Source organism: Heterodontus francisci, chromosome 1, assembly GCF_036365525.1.
Source record: "Heterodontus francisci isolate sHetFra1 chromosome 1, sHetFra1.hap1, whole genome shotgun sequence".
Taxonomy (NCBI): Eukaryota; Metazoa; Chordata; class Chondrichthyes; order Heterodontiformes; family Heterodontidae; genus Heterodontus; species Heterodontus francisci.
Window position 1 is genome coordinate 242108706 of NC_090371.1, and position 11739 is coordinate 242120444.

Here is an 11739-nt window from a genome sequence, read left to right on the forward strand (position 1 = left end):
ATATTGTCTGGGACAATTGCATACTAGGCCATTTCAGACGGCATTTAAGAGTCAACTATATTGCTGTGGGTCTGGAGTCACATGTAGGGCAGACGCGGTAAGGGCAGTAGATTTCCTTCCCTAAAGGACATTAGAACTATACAACTCTGCAAGCTGACGGGAAAAATAACAACTATTTCATTGAGCTTGTCCCAAACAGTCACAACGCAAGATGCAACTAAACGTGAACCCCAGTCTTTGCTCCCATCAGCATCCATGGTATCCCCTAGTAGGGGCAAAAAAACACAACAAAGAATACCTAGGGACTATCAGGATCCTTTCAGCACATGACAACCAACCATACCAGTCTACCAGTCCTGATGACGCAAAGCTATGCATCGGGATGGCTGAAAGGTGATCTGGATTATCCACTGCAGTCATTGTTTATGACACCAGTAAGGCTTTGGCATACAGAGATGGACACCTGATATAGAAAAGCCTATGTCACTACAAGAAATGTGATAGAACAGGCAATTTGCAGTCTTAAGTTTACTTTTAGTTGCCTGGATAAATCAAATGGAAGCCTGGAATGCATCCCAATAGCAGTCTGTAGAATCAGTGTAGCTTGCGGTTTACTACATAACATCATGGTGAAGAATGATTTGCACCTTCCAGAAACTGGAAGAGATGAAGAAGACAGGGATGATTAACACAACTTACAGCCTAGTGCTTTCAATGAATTAAGGCAGGCACATCAAATAAAGTAATTTCACATTTGCTTGTTCTCCCCCCCCCCCCCCCACCCCCCAACCTTCATAAATTCCATCACTGCCAAAGACATGTCAGGTTACTTCATAGAACAGAATCTACATTTTCCCTGCCACCATTCGACTGCATTAAGATGTATGCATCCACAGAAATAAATAGAAAATCTTTATAAGGTCAAGCCTTGTTTAGTTTGCAAAGCAATATTTACCTAAAGGTACCAAACAATCTAGTCACCCCAGCTACAGCTATTTCTTAACATCAAAGTCTATCCTTTGTATCAGCTGATTTAATCATTCAAGATTGTTGCCTACTACTTCAGCAAAGTGCTCTCTGACTAACTGGATGCTGAGCGGAGAATAGCTGGGTTGGAGGCGAGACACTGTAAGTTCTTGCTGTGAGTGTGAGTTCTTGGGTGTTTTGAGTTTTCATGAGATTGGGTATGGGAAAGGTTTGGTGCCAGAAGTGTTGAGCTCAAGCAAGAAGTTTTGAGAAGCAGGAGGCTGCTTTGAGTGGATGGAGAAAGGCCACAAATAGTATAAATCACACGCACAATATGAGCCACAATGTCGACTTCCCTATTCTCTCCCAGTTTGCTCGTAGCAAGACCGGGGAAATTAATCCATCATTCTTGGAGATTCCAATTAATCTGCAAAGGATGTAAATCATCATTATGGTGAGTTTTATGGTGCTCCTTGGCATGGGCCCCCTAGACCCTTTTATCTATCCCTGGATGAGATCAAACATGGTTGTATTCTTTTTGTGAATCCCTGTGGCTGCTGTGCAGGTTATATCTGTGATGGTCTATATCACACAGTAAATTCATATACTTGTCATTCAGCTAACCCCAAAATATTTTAATAATAATTTAAGGCAAAGTCAATTATTTAGAAAGCAAGACATAGCACATATTTTTTTTAAAAATGTATCTCAAGTTTTCCAATAAATACATGAAATATTTCATCTCTTCATAAATACAAGTATTCCTGGGAGTGTAAGGTACTAGGAAAGTTAAATTAATTGAGAAAAAAATCCATTTCTATATCATTATTTTGTTAGCAATATTTAATAGATATATAAGTAAAATCATTTGTTGGAAACATTGGATGTACATAAATAATGTATTAAATAAAATGGTGTTTTAGAATAAATAATGAGCAGAATCAGAATCACAATACTGACAATATGTCGCAGTAAGAAATAACATTCCTGCTATGTGATTGTACCCTGCAATATCCTAACCTCAAATGTGAGAGAATATGATAATCTAATCAGATAATTTATCCATTGTTATGCTGTGGGACTGGCTTGAGAGGACTGCCTGCTCACTAATAAGAGAGCTGGCAGTGTTGAGTTATACTTCTCTCTGGTCATGCAAGCACAATTTTGTGTACTTGTGCTTATACTGAAGTACAGAGCTCTATTCATTTATATCCAAATGATGGTTAAATGTTTAGTTTTGGTGACTCCTTGCCGACCGACCATCCAGGAACTTTTCAAACTTTGTTTTCCACTGATGACAGTTGCAGTGCAACCTCAACAACTGCAGTAATGGGAGACTGCACCATTTTCCAAATGGCAATTCACCATCAGTTTGCCAATATAATTCCCTACTTACACAACAGATTTTGGGTCAATGCAATATGCAAAAACTACTATTTCACATCAGTGAAAATCACACATCCATTTGATCACACATCCAGGCCAGAATTTTACGCCACCCCAGCGAGCCGGATGGTGGCGGGTGGTGGTGTAAAATGGAGCAGGAGGCTCCAGGAGGCCTTCCCGATCCGCTCCCGCATTCGCCCCACTTTATATAGTGGGGGGGGGGGGAATCCCGCCTCGGAACAATTAAAGCTCGGGGACCCGTAAAATGCAAGACGGATCCCGGCTAGGCGGAAGCAGGTTCACCACCATCTTTTATGTCAGTGGCCAGCTCCCATTCGCCCGACGTAAAATCCAGCCCCCAGCCTTCAAGATGTCCTCAATGGTACAGAGTACAGTTCAATAAGAAAAAAATCCAGGTTTCATTCTCCAAGTGCTAACATTGTGAAATAAATATATAAATATGGAATACTGATTTAAGCCAGTTACACATTCACTGATTCTTGTGATCCAAGAATAAATCTGAACAAGATGGCAGGCAAATATCAATTCTTGAGCTCGTCAGAGTTCCCGCTATGGGTGTGTGTCCGCCTCTTCATAATTCTACATTGAGTTTATCTTCATTGATCTTCATTAGTCTTCTTAGAACTGTCAAAAATATGAACATTAATAAAAATTATAGTGTTGTTTTTAGGTCCATAAGGACCAGTAATGAATATATTTTCTATTCTTTTGAATCAATAGAATTTTGACCCAAAGGGTGAATGTAATGTTAGTCTTTGTAATATCATTAGAACACTGAACTAAATTCTGCAATCCCAGGCTCCCAGCAGGAGCTGCATTCAAACAATTTGGAGAAGCAGCACAATAGTGTTTTCCCCTAACTCCTATCCTTACACTCTTAAAAAATGGCTCCCAATGAGAACTGTGGAATCACTGAATTTTCCCAAATATCCTTACTATCATACGATCTTGGATCAAGATATGCTAAACAGATGGTTTCCTCTTTCTGCAAGTTACAAAGATGTTTGAAAGGCGTTTTGCATTGTGACGCATTCCACACCTGACCAAGGACTAACTCGAATGCACTAACTGGATACAAAGTGGAATAGTTACCCTTTTCCTATTTCTTGTGCTGTACAATAATAGAAACTTACCGACTGATTATCCTGTCGATAATTTTGTTCACCCAGGAGGATTCAGGATTAAGACAAACTCGATTACTATCTTGAAGAGTGGCACTAAAAGAAGTGAAGAAATATACTTATTTCAAATTGTCTATCTATTATCAGAACATTAGAAAAATCATAGGCAATAAATAGCATTAAAATTCTTAACTCTCTATTTTAGTATTCTTCCTGCTTTTGAGATCTTGACAGGAATTGACATGAAGGAGTCCTTTGTCCCATGTGTGGGATCAATGACAAATTTGTGAAATGGGGTTGTGACTAAATCACAGAATCACAGAATCACAGAATAATACAGTGCAGAAGAGGCCCTTCGGCTCATCGAGTCTGCACCGATGCATTAAAACACCTGACCTGTCTACCTAATCCCATTTGCCAGCACTTGGCCCATAGCCTTGAATGTTATGACATGCCAAGTGCTCATCCAGGTACTTTTTAAAGGATGTGAGGCAACCCGCCTCTACCACCCTCCCAGGCAGTGCATTCAAGACCGTCGCCACCCTCTGGGTAAAAAAGTTCTTCCTCAAATCCCCCTTAAACCTCCTGCCCCTCACCTTAAACTTGTGTCCCCTCATAACTGACCCTTCAACTAAGGGGAACAACAGCTCCGTATCTATCCTGCCCATACCCCTCATAATCTGGTATAACTCGATCAGGTCACCCCTCAGTCTTCTCTGCTCCAGCAAAAACAACCCAAGCCTATCCAGCCTCTCTTCATAGCTTAAATGTTCCATCCCAGGCAACATCCTGGTGAATTGCCTCTGCATCCCCTTCAGTGCAATCACATCCTTCCTATAATGTGGCGACCAGAATTGCATTTATTACTCCAGCTGTGGCCTTACCAAAGTTCTATACAACTCCAACATGACCTCCCTGCTTTTGTAATCTATGCCTCGATTGATAAAGGCAAGTATCCCATATGCCTTTTTCACCACCCTATTAACCTGCCCTTCTGCCTTCAGAGATCTATGAACAAACACACCAAGGTCCCTTTGTTCCTCGGAACTTCCCAGTGTGAGGCCATTCATTGAATACTTCCATGTCACATTTCTCCTTCCAAAGTGTATCATCTCACACTTGTCAGGGTTAAATTCCATCTGCCACTTTTCTGCCCATTTGACCATCCTGTCAATATCTTCCTGTAACCCAAGACACTCCACCTCACTGTTAACCACTCGGCCAATCTTTGTGTCATCCGTGAACTTACTGATCCTACCCCCCACATAGTCATCTATGTCGTTTATATAAATGACAAACAATAGGGGACCCAGCACAGATCCCTGTGTGGTATGCCAGTGGACACTGGCTTCCAGTCACTAAAACAGCCGTCTGTCATCACTCTCTGTCTCCTACAGCAAAGCCAATTTTGAATCCACCTTATCAAGTTACCCTTTATCCCATGTGCATTCGCTTTCTTGATGAGTCTCCCATGTGGGACCTTGTCAAAGGCTTTGCTCAAATCCAGGTAAACTACATCAACTGCACTACCCTCATCTACATACCTGATCACATGCTCAAAAACTTCGATCAAATTTGTTAGGCATGACTTCCCTCTGATAAAGCCATGCTGGCTATTCCTAATCAAATTTTGCCTCTCCAAGTGGAGATAGATTCTCTCCTTCAGAATTTTCTCCAATAGTTTCCCTAATACTGACGTGAGACTCATTGGTCTGTAGTTCCCTGGCTTATCTCTACAACATTTCTTAAATAGTGGGACCACATTAGCTGTTCTCCAGTCCTCTGGCACCTCCCCCATGGCCAGAGAGGAATTAAAAATTTGGGTCAGAGCCCCTGCAATCTCCACCCTCGCCTCCCATAGCATCCTGGGATGCAAATCGTCCGGACCTGGAGTTTTGTCCACTTTTAAGCCTGCCAAAACCTCCAATACCTTGTCACTCCCTATGACAATTTGTTCAAGAACCTCACAGTCTCTATCTCTGAGTTCCATATCTACATCCTCATTCACTTGGGTGAAGACAGATGTGAAGTATTCGTTCAACACCCTACCAATGTCCTCTGGCTTCACCCACAGATTTCCCCCTTGGTCCCTAATGGGTCCTACTCTTTCCCTGGTTATCCTCTTCCCATTGATATACTTATAGAATATCTTGGGATTTTCCCTACTTTTACCAGCCAGAGCTTTCTCATATCCCCTCTTTGCTCTCCTAATTGCTTACTTAAGCTCCATCCTACACTTTCTGTACTCCACTAATGCTTCCGTTGATTTGCTAAAAGCCTCTCTTTTCCTTCTCATCATACCCTGAATGTTTCTGGTCATCCATGGTTATCTGGGCTTGTTGCTCCGACCTATTACCCTAGAGGGAACATGTTGGGCCTGTACCCTCCCCATTTCCTTTTTGAATGCCCCCCACTGCTCTTCTGTAGATTTCCCAACAAGTAACTCTTTCCAGTCTGAGGAACAAATGAACAAATTTCAAGAAAGGAAGACTGCAACACAGATTTTAGCCAGCACCCTGGAAAGGTAGTGAACTCTTGGTGGTCATGTTTGTTGTGGCAATGCCTCTTTATGGAAACTTGGATTAAGCACTTGAGAACTAAATCTGTGGCATGGCATTAGACTTGACACCTGGAACATCAAGATGGCTTGCATGTTGCCACCTGACCTGCACAGGTCCTCACACCAGCCGAAACAGTTGAAAAAAGAAAGTCTGCAGCTTTGAATAACAGTTACTGGAAGGAGGCTGAGAATGCAAACATTGCTGATATGTTTTGTGCCTGCTTTGATTAGGTTGCAGAGATTTAAGATATTGGTTTTGAAACTCTGAACTTTAACTGGTGAAATAATACTGACCTGCCTGTCTTAGGTTACCAAGTCTGCCAAAAAGAATCAAATTAGTTCCAATCTCCTACACCACTCAATGGGTAATGGTGTGTTTCCATGCTGTGGCTAGCAGGCTGGTGGCAATGGACTCATACATTTTATTCTGGGTTGTATTGCTCACATGCTAATCAGGAGGTGTTCCTGATATGTGCTGTTCTCTGAGCAAGGGTTCAAATCCATGCCTTGCCAGATATCTAATGATCAATGAATGACTTTTGCCCATGGGGAAAGAGCCAAGTGGGGACCTTTTAGTGTCACAGTAGCTGGAACATAACATCCTTGTCATTGAGAGATTCATCCTTTCTTGGCAAAATTCACAGACAGGTCTGTGAAACTCCAGGTTACTGTTGAATATTGATTGCCCAGTCTGGTTCATTGATTGGTTATGGAGAATTAAACCTGTCACTGGGTGCGGGAAATCTCTGACTTGACTACAGTTAACCCTGCAAGCCAAAACGAGTAGGATAGTTCTAGTTAAACAGTAGCAGGTTGCAGACTGGTCTCCTGCTATTAAGTTGCAAAGATTTAGATGGTTAAGCACCAGCAATATGCCTAACACACCTGGAACTTCCTTACTCTTGAATTTCCTCATTTTCTAGGTTTAGTGTGCATTTTATTTCAGTCTAAACAAAACCTCACTGTGTGACTTTTCAAGTAATTTCTTTCAGACACTAATACAAAAAGTGAAGGTTTACTCTGAATGTTAAAGACTCAGCCAACTAAAAAAATACTCTCCTGCAGCATTTTAAACAACCCCATTTGACATTTTTCACCTATTAGAACATATAGAACATGGAACATTACAGCGCAGTACAGGCCCTTCGGCCCTCGATGTTGCGCCGACCTGTGAAACCATCTGACCTACACTTTTCCATTTTCATCCATATGTCTATCCAATGACCACTTAAATGCCCTTAAAGTTGGCGAGTCTACTACTGTTGCAGGCAGGGCGTTCCACGCCCCTACTACTCTCTGTGTAAAGAAACTACCTCTAACATCTGTCCTATATCTATCACCCCTCAACTTAAAGCTATGTCCCCTCGTGTTTGCCATCACCATCCGAGGAAAAAGGCTCTCACTATCCACCCTGTCCAACCCTCTGATTATCTTATATGTCTCTATTAAGTCACCTCTTCTCCTCCTTCTCTCTAACGAAAACAACCTCAAGTCCCTCAGCCTTTCCTCGTAAGACCTTCCCTCCATACCAGGCAACATCCTAGTAAATCTCCTCTGCACCTTTTCCAAAGCTTCCACATCCTTCCTATAATGCGGTGACCAGAACTGCACGCAATATTCCAGGTGCGGCCGCACCAGAGTTCTGTACAGCTGCAGCATGACCTCGTGGCTCCTAAACTCGATCCCCCTACTAATAAAAGCTAACACACCATATGCCTTCTTAACAGCTCTATTAACCTGGGTGGCAACTTTCAGGGATTTATGTACCTGGACACCAAGATCTCTCTGCTCATCTACACTACCAAGAATCTTCCCATTAGCCCAGTATTCTGCAATCCTGTTACTCCTTCCGAAGTGAATCACCTCACACTTCTCCGCATTAAACTCCATTTGCCATCTCTCAGCCCAGCTCTGCAGCCTATCTATGTCCCTCTGTACCCTACAACATCCTTCGGCACTATCCACAACTCCACCGACCTTCGTATCATCCGCAAATTTACTAACCCACCCTTCTACACCCTCATCCAGGTCATTTATAAAAATGACAAACAGCAGTGGCCCCAAAACAGATCCTTGCGGTACACCACTAGAAACTATACTCCAGGATGAACATTTACCATCAACCACCACCCTCTGTCTTCTTTCAGCTAGCCAATTTCTGATCCAAAGCACTAATTCACCTTCAATCCCATACTTCTGTATTTTCTGCAATAGCCTACCGTGGGGAACTTTATCAAACGCCTTACTGAAATCCATATACACCACATCCACGGCTTTACCCTCATCCACCTGTTTGGTCACCTTGTCAAAAAACTCAATAAGGTTTGTGAGGCACGACCTACCCGTCACAAAACCGTGCTGACTATCTCTAATGAACTTATTCTTTTCAAGATGATTATAAATCCTATCTCTTATAACCTTTTCCAACATTTTACCCACAACCGAAGTAAGGCTCACAGGTCTATAATTACCAGGGCTGTCTCTACTCCCCTTCTTGAACAAGGGGACAACATTTGCTATCCTCCAGTCTTCCGGCACTATTCCTGTCGACAATGACGACATAAAATTCAAGGACAAAGGCTCTGCAATCTCCTCCCTGGCTTCCCAGAGAATCCTAGGATAAATCCCATCTGGCCCAGGGGACTTATCTATTTTCACACTTTCCAAAATTGCTAACACCTCCTCCTTGTGAACCTCAATCCCATCTAGCCTAGTAGTCTGTATCTCAGTATTCTCCTCGACAACATTTTCTTTCTCCACTGTAAATACTGACGAAAAATATTCATTTAACACTTCCCCTATCTCCTCCGATTCCACACACAACTTCCCACTACTATCCTTGATTGGCCCTAACCTATCTCTCGTCATTCTTTTATTCCTGATATACCTATAGAAAGCCTTAGGGTTTTCTTTGATCCTATCCGCCAATGACTTCTCGTGTCCTCTCCTCGCTCTTCTTAGCTCTCCCTTTAGATCCTTCCTGGCTAGCTTGTAACTCTCAAGCGCCCTAACTGAGCCTTCACGTCTCATCCTAACATAAGCCTTCTTCTTCCTCTTGACAAGCTCTTCAACTTCTTTAGTAAAGCACGGCTCCCTCGCTCGACAACTTCCTCCCTGCCTGACAGGTACATACTTATCAAGGACACGCAGTAGCTGCTCCTTGAATAAGCTCCACATTTCGATTGTGCCCATCCCCTGCAGTTTCCTTCCCCATCCTACGCATCCTAAATCTTGCCGAATCGCATCATAATTTCCTTTCCCCCAGCTGTAATTCTTGCCCTGCTGTATATGCCTGTCCCTGCCCATCGCTAAGGTAAACCTCACCGAATTGTGATCACTATCACCAAAGTGCTCACCAACTTCTAAATCTAACACCTGGCCGGGTTCATTACCCAGTACCAAATCCAATGTGGCATCGCCCCTGGTTGGCCTGTCTACATACTGTGTCAGAAAACCCTCCTGCACACACTGGACAAAAACAGACCCATCTAAAGTACTCGAACTATAGTATTTCCAGTCAATATTTGGAAAGTTAAAGTCCCCCATAACAACTACCCTGTTACTCTCTCTCCTGTCAAGAATCATCTTTGCTATCCTTTCCTTTACATCTCTGGAACTATTTGGAGGTCTATAGAAAACTCCCAACAGGGTGACTTCTCCTCTCCTGTTTCTAACCTCGGCCCAGACTACCTCAGTAGACGAGTCCTCAAATGTCCTTTCTGCCGCTGTAATATTTTCCTTGATTAACAATGCCACAACCCCCCCTCTTTCACCATCTTCTCTGTTCTTAGTGAAACATCTAAATCCCGGAACCCGCAACATCCATTCCTGTCCCTGCTCTACCCATGTCTCTGAAATGGCCACAACATCCAGATCCCAGGTACCAACCCATGCTGCAAGCTCACCCACCTTATTCCGGATGCTCCTGGCGTTGAAGTAGACACAGTTTAAACCAAGCTCTTGCTTGCCAGTGCCCTCTTGTGTCCTTATAACCTTATCCCTGACCTCACTACTCTCAACATCCTGCACACTGGAACTACAATTTAGGTTCCCATCCCCCTGCTGAATTAGTTTAAACCCCCCCGAAGAGCACTAGCAAATCTCCCCCCCAGGATATTGGTACCCCTCTGGTTCAGGTGAAGACCATCCTGTTTGTAGAGGTCCCACCTACCCCAGAAAGAGCCCCAATTATCCAGGAAACCAAAACCCTCCCTCCTACACCATCCCTGCAGCCACGTGTTCAACTCCTCTCTCTCCCTATTCCTCGCTTCGCTATCAGGTGGCACGGGCAACTACCCGGAGATAACAACTCTGTTTGTTCTCGCTCTAAGCTTCCACCCTAGCCCCCTGAATTTTTGTCTTAAATCCCCATCTCTCTTCCTACCTATGTCGTTGGTGCCTATGTGTACCACGACTTGGGGCTGCTCCCCCTCCCCCTTGAGGATCCCAAAAACACGATCCGAGACATCACGTACCCTGGCACCTGGGAGGCAACACACCAACCGTGAGTCTCTCTCGTTCTGACTATACAATATCTAAATGTAATTTGTAAAATAAATCAAATTCATAAATATTCTGTCAGAAACACTTACATAATTTCTACATTTTCACAGTGGGGACCACTTGGAACAATTTCAATATTCTCCAGGAACTTCGGATGGATGAACGTTGAGGATGTTTTGATACACTGACATCGCAGGTTCATTCCTGCTCTTCCAATTGATGCAGCTGTATAATTAATTAAAATATAAAAGAAATTAGTTTTGAAGATAGAGTTTAAGTACCTTTCTCATATGTATATTACTATTCCTTTGGACTGAAATTCTACTCCAATGTTTTATCAATTGCCTTACAGTTTATTGTCCATTACCATTCTCCCTGAAATTTAATGTTCTTGCACTAATATAATCTGTTCAAATATGCAGATTATTGTAAATCTCCCTGTGTCTTGATTTAACATGTAAAATTAAGAGCTAATGGATAATTGCAATAGTAATTCTATCACAAAAACTTTAGGATAAATCATGGTTGCATGAACAATGCAAATATAATTCTAGATTCTGAATAAATTATGTTCAATTCTCGAAGTTATGCATTTCTTACCTCGTGTGGAAGCCATATAAAGTACAACGAGAGTCAGGACTGTGAGAGTAACTTTGCTGTTCATTGTGATTTACTTGTGCAATACTCTTTATCTTCTTATTGCCGTATTGCTGCAGTCTGTGTCTGGTCCAAAATACTCAGCATCTGTATTTATTGTCTAAATGCTATGAGTCAGTAGTGAAAGTTGACGTAGGCTGGGAGGCATTTCCAAAATGGTGAGATGTGCTGTATTCATCATGAGCAAAGTAAATCTGACATAATGGTGTGTCAAAAGAATAAAATCATATTTTGTAATCATATATTCACAATTAACCTGTTTCAAGGAAATACTTTATTGCTAACAAATCTATTTAACCACTTCCAATCCAAAGTGACCAAAACTCTGTCAACTTACTGAATGTTTAAGCATCACTTCACTGCCAGGAACTGAAACTGTGCAAAAAGTTTGAAGAGGCCTTATTTTATTTAAAACCAGTCAGAAATTCATTATTAAATGAATAACATTTCTCAAAGTTCTTTTACTCAGATAGTGAGTGACATTGTAGAAATACAAGAGATTAGATTATTCAAATAATGAAATAT

General features: G+C 42.2%; 1 protein-coding gene across 1 annotated transcript; it reads right to left on the bottom strand.

The window, feature by feature from the left end:
* Positions 1-1842: 1842 nt before the first annotated feature.
* LOC137357224 (interleukin-8-like) lies at positions 1843-11519 on the bottom strand. Its single transcript, XM_068023430.1, has 4 exons — positions 11158-11519; positions 10647-10782; positions 3507-3590; positions 1843-2997 (listed from the first exon to the last, which is right to left on the bottom strand). The coding sequence occupies exons 1-4, from the start codon at positions 11219-11221 to the stop codon at positions 2970-2972; spliced, it is 312 nt and encodes a 103-aa protein (XP_067879531.1). The 5' UTR covers positions 11222-11519; the 3' UTR covers positions 1843-2969.
* Positions 11520-11739: the final 220 nt, after the last annotated feature.